Here is a 16788-nt window from a genome sequence, read left to right as displayed (position 1 = left end):
CCCCTACTTGTGCTCTTTCTCTCTCTCTGACAAATAAATAAATAAAATCTTAAAAAAATAAAAATAAATTAAAAATAAAACAGCTATTGCCATTCCAGGGATACCCCTTAAATATAACCACATGTGCACTCATAGCAGCACACGGTACCACGATTAGATAGATGATGTCTACAGTAACTTCTCTGTCTATAGGTCCTACTCATAATGGTAGAATGAAGAAAGGGCAGATTTAGCCAATGATACAAACAATCAGGAGTGGAATTACAAGTTATTTAATGGGAGCAGAGCAGGAAACATGCATTCTTCCAATCCAGATTGCCTCTTCAGATGAATCCTGAGCAACTGAGGGTCAGCAAAGCCACTAAGGCCTTCTGCATAATTCAGAGGCTCAGAGTATGTAAGGGAAAGTGTCATATCATATATTTTTGTAATGCAAATAAGAGAGAGACTGAGTCAGGGTGAGAATGTACTGATTAGATCATCTATGCAATGAAGACACAAAAGCAGAAGGGTAGAAGGTAGTCAGCATCCAGCGGTCAGCAACTCAAGGGCATGGCTCCTCAAGGGCATGCCTCCTCAAGGACAGGGCTGTGGACCACATCAGGTCTGTTTGGTCTTCTGGCCTGAGCCTGGAATAATGGTTGAGGGACTTGGTTCTGGTATGTTGGTTTGGCCAGGCTGAGGGAGGTTGGTGTGACCTGGCTCAGGAATCATGGGATGGCCTGGTTTGGGATACTGGGGGTAGCTCAGTTCAGGAAGTTTGGTGTTCCCAACTTGGTGTTGCACGGCTCCTTAGTAATGGGAACAAATGGTTCCTGGGGTGGAGGTTGGCAGGGCTGTTTCATCTGCTGCTGTTGAGGTGGGGGAGGAGGGGTGCTGGGCTGCTTCTGCTGTTGGGAACTCATGCTTTACAGGAGGCTGGACCTACAGACAAAACCAGCTTGGTGGTTTGGTAAAACAAAGAAGCCAAGTTCAATGAGAAATATGTCTTAGTTCATGCCCCTTCAGAAACAAGAAACTCTCTATCTTTCAGCTTCCCTGCTTTTGAGATTGAAGGAAACTTTGGTGGTTCTTATGCACTTTCAGGAGGAGAAGCTTACAGGTGATTTACTCTGCTCCATGGAAGTGGAGTCTTTGTCTACGCTTCCTTTTCTCCTGTTGATCCTGAAAATCTACATTAGCAACTCAACACAATGGCCAGCTCCTAGGAATGAAGGGAGGTCCCAGGTTTCAATAATATGAAAAGGTGATAAAGTCAAAAGTCTGGAGTCTATTCTCTCATGTCTCCTACATAGGGTGCCTTAGCTGTCATAGAAAAATGCTATACAAAATTCCTTGAGCCCACATGATCCCGCCTATGATCCTTTGTTCACATCATCTGCACCATGCATGCTTTCTGGAAGGTTTTCCATTCTATCTTGGCTTGTCCACACATGCTCACCCATTACAGCTCTCCTCCTAGACACTCTCTGCCAAATCATTTTCTTCATTTTGCCACAGTACAGTACCTTCCATGCAGTATATTTGCAAATTATGCTTGTGTATTTTGCTCTCTGATGGACAGTAGGTTCATGGAGTAAAGAAAATATCTTTTAAACATCTAAATTGCCAATGCAGTGCCTTCAATATTGCAAGTTCTCCACAGTTACTATAGGGAATATTAAAATGTCACTACAAGTGCCCTGGGCATGGGTTGTAGTTCATATTCTCCTGCTAACTGAACAGATGGTCAACAGAAGCCACTCTCCTTTCTGACCCCAAGTTCCACAGCTGTAATCTGAGTGAGAAGTCAAAAAAGATCAAGTCATCTTAAACACAAATTGCATTACATTTAAAGTAAATATATCCTATCATGGCAAAGATAACCCAATCAAAATAAAATACCATCAAGCAAATAATGATAAAATCCAAGGAGAGAGACTCACCAGGCATGCAGAGAAGTTCACGTTGACAGGCTTCTCAGGTCTGGTGGGGAGTCTCGGGACAGCTTGCACTTTATACAGAATATGAACCTTGCCTTAGGAAAGTGGGATTTTTTAGGGTTACTCTATCTTCATTCCAGCTTTTGTAGTGAAAATCTCTGGCTTAACATTTTTTGGGCACCTACTGTTTGACAATGATATCACCTGGGCCTGTCCTCCCAGTCTACCCTTGGTGGTGAGGTTGTTATGCGTAACAGGATTCTCTGGTGGAGACAAGTTAAATCAGGTGGAAGTTCTGGGCTTCTGCGAACAGAAACAACCACATCTCTTGGCCAGGACCCTGATATTTAGCTCAGATTAATTCTGTTGTGCATTTTAGTCTTCTAAGTGAATGTGGAGATGAATAGCAAGCACAACTGGTTCCTCTTGGAGACCATGGGAAGGGTGGCAACAAGTGAATCATCTCATGTTCTCCCTCTCTCAGCTGATCCAGGCCTGGGACAGGACAGGAAAGGCTAAAATAGAAATGCTTCACTCTGCGAGACCCTTCAGATGCCATGCTGACTACAGGTAGTAGATGTCACTGGGGATGAACAGTCAGGATTGACTGGATCTGTCCAACATGGGGCATAGCCCTGAAGAATCTCCCTCTCATGGGATCAGAAAATGGGATTTTCTGAATTCATACACCATCTATATCCTCTGATCAGGATAACATGAAATGGAGGTCACTAATCCAGAGTTGATCTCAAAGCAAAATCTCTTATTAGGCATGAGCCTTGGGAAATCCAAACATCCTTACAACTCAGGTATATGGATAGCTCCTCCCTTCCCACTGCTCTACCTCTGTGTTACCTCCCATGAACCTGAGCCCTCAGGCACCGCCACCACTATGAGCTCCTTCCATCAGTTTCCCAAAACCCTACTTGTACTTTATCCTCATATGCTATTTGGTAGATTGAGCAAATATTGAGAAAACCCAGGCAGTGGGCAACTATTGTTTTCCCTGATTGATGTGCAGGTTCACAGAAGAGAGAAAGGGAGGAAGGGAAGAAAAGAGAGAAGAAGAAGAAGAAGAAGAAGAAGAAGAAGAAGGAGGAGGAGGAGGAGGAGGAGGAGGAGGAGGAGGAGGAGAAGAAGAGAAAACCAGAATACTTTAGAGAGATGTCTATATATTGCTTTGACAACCATAAAGTGACTTCTTGAAAATGATTCATCTTATAACAGGCCTCATGGCATAGGCTAAGAAGGGGTGAGGGCTCATCATCTTTGCTGCCTACTTCCTTCTCCACCCATGTTCTTCCCTCTCTGCTAGTGTTTAACCAACCAGCTCCCTCTGGGGTGGTGCAGGTACTACTGTCACACCTAAGCTCTAGTCTCTGGTATCACCTTAGCCACCCTCTAGGGTGATTCTCAGTCCCTCTCCTCAATCAAAACCACCTCTTAGCAGACCTGCTGCTCCAGCTGGGATTCTTAGCTCCAGAAAAACCTGTTTCTTGACCTCTGTATGAATCTGGATCTTTCTTGTGTCCTATGTTGATTATGGGCCTTGGTTCTAGAAGAAAAATCTTATTTCCCATCTTCCTTCTCTGGGTGGGTTCTCTCCTGCTTTGTCCTAACCATGTCTTATTCATTCTAACTAACAAAGGCCTCTCTGGGATCAGCCTCTAGAACTTTGAATTCACCCCAACACTAGTGTTCCTATTTGTTTGGACAAGCACAGTCAGTGGCTGGGTGATAAGGCTCTTTCTACTCTTGAGAGAAGCTTGGTTTCTTCACCAGTGCCACACTGACTAAGGAAACTGACCCCATAGAGAATGTGAATCACAGGAGGTGCTACTCTCCCCACATCAGTGACCTGGGCCTTGCTTTGGACCTGTATGTTTGTGGGTGGCATTAGGTACCTTTAAACACTCTCAGTCTGGATCTTGCCCTTTTGCCAGTCATGTCTTCATGGACCACTCTCACACATTCTCTTGGATTCTGCCTTTCCTCTCTTGATCCCGGGTTCCAGGATGCCACAGCATGAGATATTAGTGGGAATTTTCAATGCATTTGAGGAAGTGCAGGCTTGAATAGTTAATGCCTGATGGCCCACATTTCCCCGTAACTAATAGATAATGCTTCTCTCTTTCAAACCCAGGGAAAACCCCTCTGAGACAATTTTTTTCCATATTTAACAAGTACAGTTAAATGAATTTGGACATTGCAAACACCTGTGATGCCATCACCAAAATCAAGAACATAGACATATCCAGCACCCCTATTGTTTCTTTCTCTCTCTTTCCCTCTGTCTCTATCTCTCTGTCTCTGTCTCTCATTTTGGTGTGTGTGGTGAGAACACTTGACACGAGACCTACTCTTTTAAGTTTTAGGTACACTGTACCTTATTCTTAACTATAGGCATTACATTGTAGAGCAGATCTCTAGAATTTATTGATCCAGCATAACTGAAACTTTTATCCATTGAGTAACAACTCCCCATTTCTCATACCCCCTCACCCATGAAAACCACTACTGTATTCTCTGCTTCTAAGAATTTAATTATTTTAAATGTCCCATATAAATGGAATCACACAGTATTTGTCCTTCTGTGACTGGCTTATTTTGCTTAGCATACTGTTCTTCAGGTTCATTCATGTTGTCACAAATGGCAGGATTTCTTTCTTTTTGAAGCCCAAATAGTGTTCCATTTTGAGTCTCTACCACATTTTCTTTTTCCGTTCATTTGTCAGGGGGAACCTGTGGTGTTTTCACATCTTGGTATTGTGAACAGTGCTGCAAAGAGCATGGGAGTGCAGATATCTCCTAGAGATGCTGGCCTCAATTCTTTTGGATAAACACCCAGAAGTGGGAAGTCTGGATCATATGGTAGTTATAATTTTAACTTTTTGAGGAATTGCCATACTTTTTCCACAGCTTCTGCACCATTTTACATTTCCATCAACAATGTTTAAGGGTTTCAATTTCTCCATAATATCAAAACTCATATTTTGTTTTTAAAATAATAGCCATATAGAGCCACAGAAGACTCTGAAGAGGCAAAATGATCTTGAGAAAGAAGAACGAGGTTAGAGTCATCACACTTCCTGATTCTGAACTGTATTACAAAACTACAATAATTAAAATAGTATGGCACTAGCATAAAGACAGACACACAGACCAATCGAACAGAATAGAGAGTCCAGAAATAAAATCACACATACACAGTCAACTGATTTTTGACAAGGGTGCTAAGAACACGTATGGGGAAAGAATGATCTCTTTAACATTTGGACAGATTCTCATGACAGTTTCTGTGTTCAGGCTTTATATATATATTTTAACTTTTAATTTTCAAGTAATTATAGATTCACAAAAAGGTGCAAAGAAATGTATACCTTCACCCAGCCTCCTCCAATGCTAACATATTGCATGACCGTAGTATAATATCAAAACCAGGGGATTGACCTTGGTACAATCCACTGAGCTTATTCAGATTTCACCAGTTACACATGCATTCGTGTGTGTGTGTGTGTGTGTGTGTACATGTATATAGCTTGATGCAATTTGATCACATGTGTAGCTTCACATGACCACCAATATAATCAAGTGACATGACTTTGCCATCACCTCAAGACTTCCTCATTTGCCCTTTTATAACTACATTCACTTCTCCTCCCCCTACATCCCTCACTGTTGGCAACTACTAATCTCTTTGCCATCCCTATAATGATGTTATTTCACAAATGTTATAAATAGAATCATGCAGTTTGTATTCTTTTAAGATTAGCTTTTTTTCTACTCAGCATAATTTCCTTGAGGGTCATTCAAGCTGTTGTGGTGTGTGTATCTATATTCTACTCCTTCTTATTGCTAAATAGTATTCCATAGTAATAATGTACCATAGCTTTTTTAATCCTTCCTCCTTTGAAGAACATTTAGGTAAGTTCTAATTTGGGACTATTTCTGATAAAGCTGCTATGAACATTCATGTACCACTTTCTGTGTAAAAATGTTTTCATTTTCTGGTATATATGCCCCAATGAATATTCCTTTCTTTTATTAATGTGATGTATCATGTTGATTGCATGGATAAAGAAGAGCTGACAAATATATATAATAGAATATTATTCAGCCATAAAAAGAACAAAATTTTCCCATTTGCAATGACATGGATGAAGCTAGAGAGTATAATGCTAAGCAAAAATGGTCAGTCAGAGAAAGACAAATACCATATGATTTCACTCATATGTGGAATTTAAGATACAAAAAAAGGGAGCAAATGGTAAAAAGAAAGAAGGAAAGAAGAAAGAAGAAAGGAAAGAAAGAAAGAAAGAAAGAAAGAAAGAAAGAAAGAAAGAAAGAAAGAAAGAAAGAAAGAAAGAAAGAAGAAAGAAAGGGACAGGCCAAGAAAGACTGTTACTATGGAGAACAAACTGATGGTAACTGGAGGGGAGGGGGGTGTGGGATGGGTGAAATAGATGATGGAGATTGAAAAAAGAACCCTTTGCTTGGTCCTGGGTCCCAAAGACTTTTTCCCCCTATTTCAAAATAATTTATTGTTTTATGTCTTTTATTTAGGTACACAATCTATTTTGAGTTAGTATTTGTATAAAATATAATGTTCAACTTGAGGTTAATTCTTTCACCTATGACTGCCCAATTGCTTTGGCACTATTTATTTGTTGTAAAGGTGATCCTTCTTCTGTTGTGTTGCTTTTGCCCTCTCATAAAAAATTAATTGGGTATATCTGTGTGGATGTCTCTCTGATGTTCTACTTGTTCCATTGATCCAAGTGTACATCATCCACTAGTGCTACGCTGTCTTGATTACTGTAGCTATGCAGTGCTTATCATTGGAAAAAGCAATTCCCTCCAGTTTATTCTTCTTTTGCAAAATTATGTTAGATATTCTAGGACATTTTAACTTCCATAGGAATTTTAAAATAAGCTTGTTTATGTCTACAAAAAGCCTTGCAGAGATTTTGAGAATTGTGTTAATCCTGTAAATCAGTTTAGGATGTTTTGGCATTCTTACTATTTTGAGACATCTAATAGACAAACATTATGTCTCTCAAATTATCAAGGTGTTCTTTGGTATCTTTCACCCATTTCATTTATATTTATCATACAAATCCTGCGCATTTGTTTAGATTTATAGTATTTCATTTTTTGGAGTGATTTTAAATGGCATCACATTTTTTATTTCACTTTTTACTTCTTCATTGCTAGTATGTAGAAATGCAATTGGTTTGTGTGTGTGTGTGTGTGTGTTTATCCTGTATCCTGCAAACATACTAAACTCACTTATTAGTTGTAGGATCCAAAAGAAAATTCCTTGGTATTTTCTACATAGGCAGTAATGTTGTCTGCAAATAAAGACCATTTTACTTCTTCTTTCCAGACCAATGGATTTTAATGTAACAAAATATAAACAATTAGTTAAGATGGTTTAAGATCCCACTTTGGCATATTGGTTATTTTAAATAAAAGTTACTTAAGAGAACAACAACAACAAAAGGACATTCAGGCCTTCTTCCATCCCCCTGAAAGCAGGCAATAAATCTCCCTGTGTGAAAGGTACCCTCCCTGTAGTAGGGGGTAAAGAGACACCCTTATCACCAGAGATGGGAAATTTAGAGCAGAGAAGACTGTATAACAACCCTTATTACTTTTTACTAATTTACCACTCCAGCCCAAACTCTGTTTAGAATCCATTACTGACTGAAGCTCCCAAGTTAAGTTTTCCTTGTCTCGTGAATTCCTCACAGATTTTATTGTCTCTCTCTCTCTAAGTTATAAAAATTGCCAGTCCTGGTCATTTCTTTGGGTCTCAATTTCCTTATTGGGCTTCCGTGTGCACAGAATAAAACTTTGTGGGTTTTTTCCTGTTAATCTATCTCATTTAAATGTAATTTTTAGTCCAGTTGTAATACCTTGAGAGTTGAGAAGAGCTTTTCCTTCTCTCCACAACTAATCTTTAGGAAAATACTCTTTGTTAGTTTTGGTGTAGTGTCAAAGGATATCCATAATTATATGAAAGTTACTAAAATACTCCTCTCTTTCCCAACTACATATCTGTGTGAGGCTGTATTTTCTCCATATTCTTCAACCAAAACAACACATCACAACAGATTGAATGTAGAAGCAGATATGAGAGACCAACTATATTCCACTAACACAGACATTAAAGGTATTTTTAAAACTGTGCTACTCTTACAACTAATTCTTTTGTTTAGGGAAATATAGTTGTTTTATATGAATTTGCCATGGTTTATATTTGGTATTTTTAATGAATTAATAAATATTTGAAGACTTAACACATAAATATAATTAAATTTGATTCTGATTAAAAATTTAGTTCCTCAGTCATGCCGGCCACATTTCATGATCTCAATAACCACATGTGTCTGGTGGCTACTGTACTGGACCGCATAGATAGAGAACATTTCCATCTCCACAGAAACTTGTATAGGATGGCATTGGAACCTGCAAGTGTGGCATGCCCAGGAACAATGCTTTCTCAGCTGGTTCCTGGAATGTTGCATGATAACAAATACAAGAAAGAAGTCAATTCCTTGATATCTCTCCAAGGAGATTATGAATGAAACCTATTAAAATGCCACCTACCATTGGAAGAATAGGCTTTGAAAGAAATGTGATGGAAATCCTCTGAAAGAACCATTTATGTTTGTTGTGTTTTAGTCCTGCAAGCATTTGAGGATTTTCTTGCTTTTGGGGGGTTCATTGCAGCTAGCTGGATGGAGGCAGCATCAGAGGACAACACATTGGCTGGCATTGTGGACATGACTAGGGTGGGCACTGTGTGGCTGAACTGGGAGGTGTTGACTTGGATAGGTTGACACTGAAAAAATAAATGCTGACAATGGCAAGATGAGTTCTGTGGAGTTGTGTAAGGTACTGGGCATTTTGGGGTTCATGTCTCTAAGCACTAGAGGGGGCATGGTCAAGACACATGGGTGGAAATTCAGGTGGTAGCAAAAAAAGGCTGCATTCCATTTGCTTTTATTCAAATTCAGGGCAGTTCAAAGAAAGCAAGTGAAGGTGTTAAAGGAGGTGAGAGAAACCAATGCTCATATTATGAGCTGGGAAATTCTCTGTCTAATCTGTGAGGATGTTTTTTGATGACCTAAATCTATGATTATACTGAGTGGCTACCTTCTTATTTGGCATTTTTTTTCTTTTCAGCAATTCATTCTATATTATAAAGATCCTCCATTCTTTTTTTTATATATATATATTTTTTATTCTTATGTTAATCCCCATACATTACATCATTAGTTTTAAATGAAGTGTTCCATGATTCATTGTTTGTGCATAACACCCAGTGCTCCATGCAGAACGTGCCCTCCTCAATACCCACCACCAGGCTAACCCATCCTCCCACCCCCTTCCCTCTAGAACCCTCAGTTTGTTTTTCAGAGTCCATCATCTCTCATGGTTCGTCTACCCCTCCGATTTCCCCCGCTTCATTCTTCCCCTCCCGCTACCTTCCTCTTCTTCTTCTTCTTTTTTTTTTCTTAACATATATTGCATTATTTGTTTCAGAGGTACAGATCTGAGATTCAATAGTCTTGCACAATTCACAGCGCTTACCAGAGCACATACCCTCCCCAGTGTCTATCACCCAGTCACCCCATCCCTCCCACCCCACCCCCCACTCCAGCCACCCTCAGTTTTTTTCCTGAGATTAAGAATTCCTCATATCAGTGAGATCATATGATACATGTCTTTCTCTGTTTCACTTATTTCACTCAACATAATACCCTCCAGTTCCATCCACATCGTTGCAAATGGCAAGATCTCATTCCTTTAGATGGCTGCATAATATTCCATTGTATATATATACCACTTCTGCTTTATCCATTCATCTGTCGATGGACATCTTGGCTCTTTCCACAGTTTGGCTATTGTGGACATTGCTGCTATAAACATTGGGGTGCACGTACCCTTTCAGATCCCTACTTTTGTATCTTTGGGGTAAATACCCAGTAGTGCAATTGCTGGATCATATGGAAGCTCTATTTTCAACTTTTTGAGGAACCTCCATACTGTTTTCCAGAGTGGCTGCACCAGCTTGCATTCCCACCAACAGTGTAGGAGGGTTCCCCTTTCTCCGCATCCCCACCAACATCTGTCACTTCCTGACTTGTTAATTTTAGCCATTCTGACTGGTGTGAGATGGTATCTCATTGAGGTTTTGGTTTGGATTTCCCTGATGCCGAGCGATATTGAGCACTTTTTCATGTGTCTGTTGGCCATTTGGATGTCTTCTTTGGAAAAATGTCTGTTCGGGCGCCTGGGTGGCTCAGTTGGTTGAGCGACTGCCTTCAGCTCAGGTCATGATCCTGGAGTCCCTGGATCGAGTCCCGCATCGGGCTCCCTGCTCGGCGGGGAGTCTGCTTCTCCCTCTGACCCTCCTCCCTCTCATGCTCTCTGTCTCTCATTCTCTCTCTCTCAAATAAATAAATGAAATCTTTAAAAAAATTAAAAAAAAAGAAATGTCTGTTCATGTCTTCTGCCCATTTCTTGATTGGATTCTTTGTTCTTTGGGTGTTGAGTTTGATGAGTTCTTTATAGATTTTGGATACTAGCCCTTTATCTGATATGTCATTTGCAAATATCTTCTCCCATTCTGTCGGTTGTCTTTTGGTTTTGTTGACTGTTTCCTTTGCTTTGCAAAAGCTATTTATCTTGATGAAGTCCCAATAGTTCATTTTTGACCTTGCTTCCCTTGCCTTTGGCGATGTTTCTAGGAAGAAGTTGCTTCGGCTGAGGTCAAAGAGGTTGCTGCCTGTGTTCTCCTTTAGGATTTTGATGGACTCCTGTCTCACATTGAGGTCTTTCAACCATTTGGAGTCTATTTTTGTGTGTGGTGTAAGGAAATGGTCCAGTTTCATTCTTCTGCATATGGCTATCCAATTTTCCCAACACCATTTGTTGAAGAGACTGTCTTTGTTCCATTGGACATTCTTTCCTGCTTTCTCAAAGATGAGTTGACCATAGAGTTGAGGGTCCATTTCTGGGCTCTCTATTCTGTTCCATTGATCTGTGTGTCTGTTTTTGTGCCAGTACCATACTGTCTTGATGATGACAGCTTTGTAATAGAGCTGAAAGTCCGGAATTGTGGTGCTGCCAGCTTTGCTTTTCTTTTTCAACATTCCTCTGGCTATGTGGAGTCTTTTCTGGTTCCATACAAATTTTAGGATTATTTGCTCCATTTCTTTGAAAAAAGTGGATGGTATTTTGATGGGGATTGCATTGAATGTGTAGACTGCTCTACGTAGCATTGACATCTTCACAATATTTGTTCTTCCAATCCATGAGCATGGAACGTTTTTCCATTTCTTTGTGTCTTCCTCAATTTCTTTCCTGAGTATTTTATAGTTTTCTGAGTACAGATCCTTTGTCTCTTTGGTTAGATTTATTCCTAGGTATCTTATGGTTTTGGGTGCAATTGTAAATGGGATCGACTCCTTAATTTCTCTTTCTTCTGTCTTGTTGTTGGTGTATAGGAATGCCACGGACTTCTGTGCATTGATTTTATATCCTGCCATTTTACTGAATTCCTGTATGAATTCTAGCAGTTTTGGGGTGGAGTTTTTAGGGTTTTCCACATAAAGTATCATACCATCTGCAAAGACTGAGAGTTTGACTTCTTTGCCAATTTGGATGCCTTTGATTTCTTTTTGTTGTCTGATTGCTGTGGCTAGGACTTCTAATACTATGTTGAATAGCAGTGGTGATAGTGGACATCCCTGCCGTGTTCCTGACCTTAGGGGGAAAGCTCTCAGTTTTTCCCCATTGAGAATGATATTCGCTGTAGGTTTTTCATAGATGGCTTTTATGATATTGAGGTATGTACCCTCTATGCCTATAGTCTGAAGACTTTTGATCAAGAAAGGATGCTGTATTTTGTCAAAAGCTTTTTCTGCATCTATTGAGAGGATCATATGATTCTTGTTCTTTCTTTTGTTAATGTATTCTTTCACATTGATTGATTTGCAGATGTTGAACCAACCTTGCAGCCATGGGATAAATCCCACTTGGTCATGGTGAATAATCCTTTTAATGTACTGTTGGATCCTATTGGCTAGTATTTTGGTGAGAATTTTTGCATCCATGTTCATCAGGGATATTGGTCTGTAATTCTCCTTTTTGATGGGGTCTTTGGTTTTGAGATCAAGGTAATGCTGGCCTCATAAAATGAGTTTGGAAGTTTTCCTTCCATTTCTATTTTTTGGAACAGTTTCCGAAGAATAGGTATTAATTCTTCTTTAAATGTTTGGTAGAATTCCCCTGGGAAGCCATCTGGCCCTGGGCTTTTGTTTGTTGGGAGATTTTTGATGACTGCTTCAATTTCCTTAGTGGTTATAGGTCTGTTCAGGTTTTCTATTTCATCCTGGTTCAGTTTTGGTAGTTGATACATCTCTAGGAATGCATCCATTTCTTCCAGGTTATCTAATTTGCTGGCATAGAGTTGCTCATAATATGTTCTTATAATTGTTTGTATTTCTTTGGTGTTGGTTGTGATCTCTCCTCTTTCATTCATGATTTTGTTGATTTGGGTCATTTCTCTTTTCTTTTTGATAAGTCTGGCAAGGGGTTTATCAATCTTGTGAATTCTTTCAAAGAACCAGCTCCTAGTTTTGTTGATCTGTTCTACTGTTCTTTTAGTTTCTATTTCATTGATTTCTGCTCTGATCTTTATTAATTCTCTTCTCCTGTTGGGTTTAGGCTGGATTTGCTGTTCTTTCTCCAGCTCCTTTAGGTGTAGGGTTAGGTTGTGTATTTGAGACCTTTCTTGTTTCTTGAGAAAGGCTTGTATTGCTATATACTTTCCTCTTAGGACTGCCTTTGCTGCATCCCAAAGATTTTGAACAGTTGTGTTTTCATTTTTGTTGGTTTCCATGAATTTTTTTTAATTCTTCTTTAATTTCCTGGTTGACCCATTCATTCTTTAGTAGGATGCTCTTTAGCCTCCATGTATTTGAGTTCTTTCCACCTTTCCTCTTGTGATTGAGTTCTAGTTTCAAAGCATTGTGGTCTGAAAACAGGCAAGGAATGATCCCAATCTTTTGGTACCGGTTGAGACCTGATTTATGACCTAGGATGTGATCTATTCTGGAGAATGTTCCATGGGCACTAGAGAAGAATGTGTATTCTGTTCCTTTGGGATGGAATGTTCTGAATATGTCTGTGAAGTCCATTTGGTCCAGTGTGTCATTGAAAGTCTTTATTTCCTTGTTGATCTTTTGCTTAGACGATCTGTCCATTTCAGTGAGGGGGGTGTTAAAGTCCCCCACTATTATTGTATTGTTGTCGATGTGTTTCTTGGCTTTTGTTATTAATTGCCTGATATAATTGGCTGCTCCCATGTTAGGGGCATAGATATTTACAGTTGTTAGCTCTTCTTGTTGGATAGACCCTTTAAGTAGGATATAATGCCCTTCCTCATCTCTTATTACAGTCTTTGGTTTAAAATCTAATTTGTCTGATATAAGGATTGCCACACCAGCTTTCTTTTGGTGTCCATTAGCATGGTAAATGGTTTTCCACCCCCTCACTTTCAATCTGGGGGTGTCTTTGGTTCTAAAATGAGTCTCTTGCAGACAGCATATCGATGGGTCTTGTTTTCTAATCCAGTCTGATAGCCTGTGTCTTTTGATTGGGGCATTGAGCCCATTTACATTCAGAGTAACTATTGAAAGATAGGAATTTAGTGCCATTGTATTGCCTGTAAGGTGACTGTTACTATATATTGTCTGTGTTCCTTTCTGGTCTATGTTGCTTTTAGGCTCTCTCTTTGCTTAGAGGACCCCTTTCAAGATTTCTTGTAGGGCTGGTTTTGTGTTTGCAAATTCCTTTAGTTTTTGTTTTTCCTGGAAGCTTTTTATCTCTCCTTCAGTTTTCAATGACAGCCTAGCTGGATATAGTATTCTTGGCTGCATATTTTTCTCATTTAGTGGCCTGAATATATCAAGCCAGTCCTTTCTGGCCTGCCAGGTCTCTGTGGATAGGTCTGTTGCCAATCTAATGTTTCTACCATTGTAGGTTACAGATCTCTTCTCCCGAGCTGCTTTCAGGATTTTCTCTTTGTCAATGAGACTCGTAAGTTTTACTAGTAGATGTCGGGGTGTTGACCTATTTTTATTGATTTTGAGAGGGGTTCCCTGTGCCTCCTGGATTTTCATGCCTGTTTCCTTCCCCAAATTAGGGAAGTTCTCTGCTATAATATGTTCCATTATACCTTCTGCCCCTCTCTCTCTTTCTTCTTCTTCTGGGATCCCAATTATTCTAATGTTGTTTTGTCTTATGGTATCGCCTATCTCTCGAATTCTGCCCTCGTGATCCAGTAGTTGTTTATCTCTCTTTTTCTCAGATTCTTTATTTTCCATCATTTGGTCTTCTATATTACTGATTCTCTCTTCTGCCTCATTTATCCTAGCAGTTAGCGTCCCCATTTTTGATTGCACCTCATTAATAGCCTTTTTGATTTCTACTTGGTTGGATTTTAGTTCTTTTACTTCTCCAGAAAGGGTTTCTCTAATATCTTCCTTGCTTTTTTCAAGCCCAGCTAGTATCTTTAAAGTGATGATTCTGAACTCTAGATCTGACATCTTACTAATGTCCGTATTGAGTAGGTCCCTGGCAGTCGCTACTACCTCTTGTTCTTTTTGTTGAGGTGATTTTTTCCATCTTGTCATTTTGTGCAGAGGAGAATAGATTAATGAGAGAACAAAATGCTAGCAGAGTAACAACGTCCCCAGAAAATATATTCTAAACAAATCAGAAAAGACCTGAAGCAGTGGAAAAAGAAATGGAAAGAGAGAAAAAAGAAAAAGAAAAAAAGAAAAAGAAAAAGATAAAGATAAAAACAAACAAAAACAAACAAAACAAAACAACAACAACAACAAAAAACAGAATGTGATCAAATATGATCAGGCTGGTATATAGATCAGCGCCACACACAGATTTGGGGTGTATTTTGGTCTTTTAGAAGAAAGTGCTTCCCAAAATTTTAAAGAAAGAAAAACTTATATATGTATAAAAATAAGGGTTGATACGATGAACGGATGGAATATGACTGTAAAGATGGAAATTATAAAAAATTTTATAAAAGGAATTGATAAGAAGTTGTTTGAAAAAAGAAAGAAGAGGATTTAAAAAAAGAAAAAAGAAAAAAAAGGGAGAGAATGTGATCAGGCAGGGGAGTAGAAAAAACCATATACTAGAGATTTAGGGTATATTTTAATCTGTTAGAAGAAACTATCTCAAAATTTTAAAGAGAACAACTTATATATATATGCCAAAAATACAGGTAACTACTATGAAGGGATAGAATATGACTCTAAAAATGAAAAATAAAAATGTTTTTTTTAAAAAAGGGATTGATAAGATGTTGGTTGAAAAAGGGAAAAAGAAAAATTCAAAAAAAAAAAAGAACGAAAAAAAAGAAAAAAAGACAGTTAAAAAAAAATTAACTTTGAAAGACTAAAGAATCATGGTAAAAAAGCCATGAATTCTATGTGCAGTATTCCTCTAGCGCTGGAGTTCTGCCGTTCTCATTGATCGGTAAACTTGGTCTTGGCTGGCTGTTCTCGCTGATCTTCTGGGGAGGGGCCTGTTGCCTTGGTTCCCAAATGTCTTTGCCAGAGGCGGAATTGCCCCACCCTTGCCCGGTCCGGGCTCAGTAATCTGCTTGGGTTTGCTCTTGGGGGCTTTTGTTCCCTGGGAGCTTTCCGTACAGCTTTGGAGGCGGAGAGTGAAAATAGCGGCCTCCCAATCTCCGCCCCGGAGGAGCCGAGAACTCGGGGCCCCACTCCTCAGTGAGCCCCCAGAGAAAAGCCGTCAGTCACTCCCGTCTCCCCGGTCTCTGGCCGCACTCCGTGCTCACCCGGCCTGTGACCGCACGTTTCTATCTCTGGCTCCCGACCCTGGATGGAGTCTCAAACCCAGCAGATCCCTGCGGTGCACTCCCATGCGGCTCCTCCCGGGGGAGGAAGGTGAGTCTCCCCGGATCTGCTGCTCGTTGGGTCCCTGCTGGAGGAGCAGTGGCCCGACTGTGCTGTGGATCACGGTTTATGGCAACCCCGAGCTGAGAGCCCGCGCCTGGGCTTCACCTCTGCAGCCGGCTTCCCTGCTCCGTTACCTGGGAGCTCTGCCACACTCAGGCACGCCCGGTCTTTCTGTGACCCCGAGGGTCCTGAGACCATACTGTCCCAGAGGGTTCCACCCCCAGCTTAGCCACCTGAGTGACCTCCCTCAGCGGAGCTGACTTTTAAAAGTTCTGATTTTGTGCTCCGCGGCTCTATCACTTGCCAGAAGCGGCCGACGGAGGCCCCTCCCCCGCCGTCTATCCTCCCGAATATCGCCTGGGATTCACTTCTCCGCACGTCCTACCTTCCAGAAAGTGGTCGCTTTTCTGATGAGAGAGTTGTTGCTCTTCTTTTCTTCAATCTCCTGTTGAGTTTGTAGGTGTTCAGAATGGTTTGATCCCTATCCAGCTGAATTCCTGAGAGGAGACAAAATCCAGGTCTCCTACTCCTCCGCCATCTTGCTCCGCCCCCTAAAGATCCTCCATTCTTATGTCATCAAAGAAAATTCTTTTGTGAAACAGCAAATGTTGGTTGAATTCAACAAAAACTCCAGGATTCAAATTCTAAATTTTATTCATAAGAAATAATCATCATTATTACCATGAAACTAAAGGTTTTTAACGATGCAGATGTTCCAAGAGATCATACCCTGACATGTTATGTGTTTTCTTGAAAAAAAAGACATGAATAACAAGAATTCCATCTCACCTGATTGATTCTCTAATACAGATTGAGAATCTGTATTAGAGAATCTTTTAAAAGAG

The 16788-nt window shown here is 40.0% G+C and overlaps 1 protein-coding gene across 1 annotated transcript; it reads right to left on the bottom strand.

Moving 5' to 3' along the window:
• Positions 1-600: 600 nt before the first annotated feature.
• On the bottom strand, positions 601-905 carry LOC110578460 (cornifin-A-like). The gene is made up of 2 exons (XM_021687967.1): positions 785-905; positions 601-746 (listed from the first exon to the last, which is right to left on the bottom strand). Exons 1-2 carry the CDS (start codon positions 903-905, stop codon positions 601-603), a joined length of 267 nt encoding a protein of 88 aa, XP_021543642.1.
• Between the last annotated feature and the right edge of the window lie 15883 nt (positions 906-16788).

Source organism: Neomonachus schauinslandi, chromosome 4 (assembly GCF_002201575.2).
Source record: "Neomonachus schauinslandi chromosome 4, ASM220157v2, whole genome shotgun sequence".
Taxonomy (NCBI): Eukaryota; Metazoa; Chordata; class Mammalia; order Carnivora; family Phocidae; genus Neomonachus; species Neomonachus schauinslandi.
Note: the sequence above shows the minus strand (reverse complement) of the source record. Positions and strands in the feature narration are given on the sequence as shown.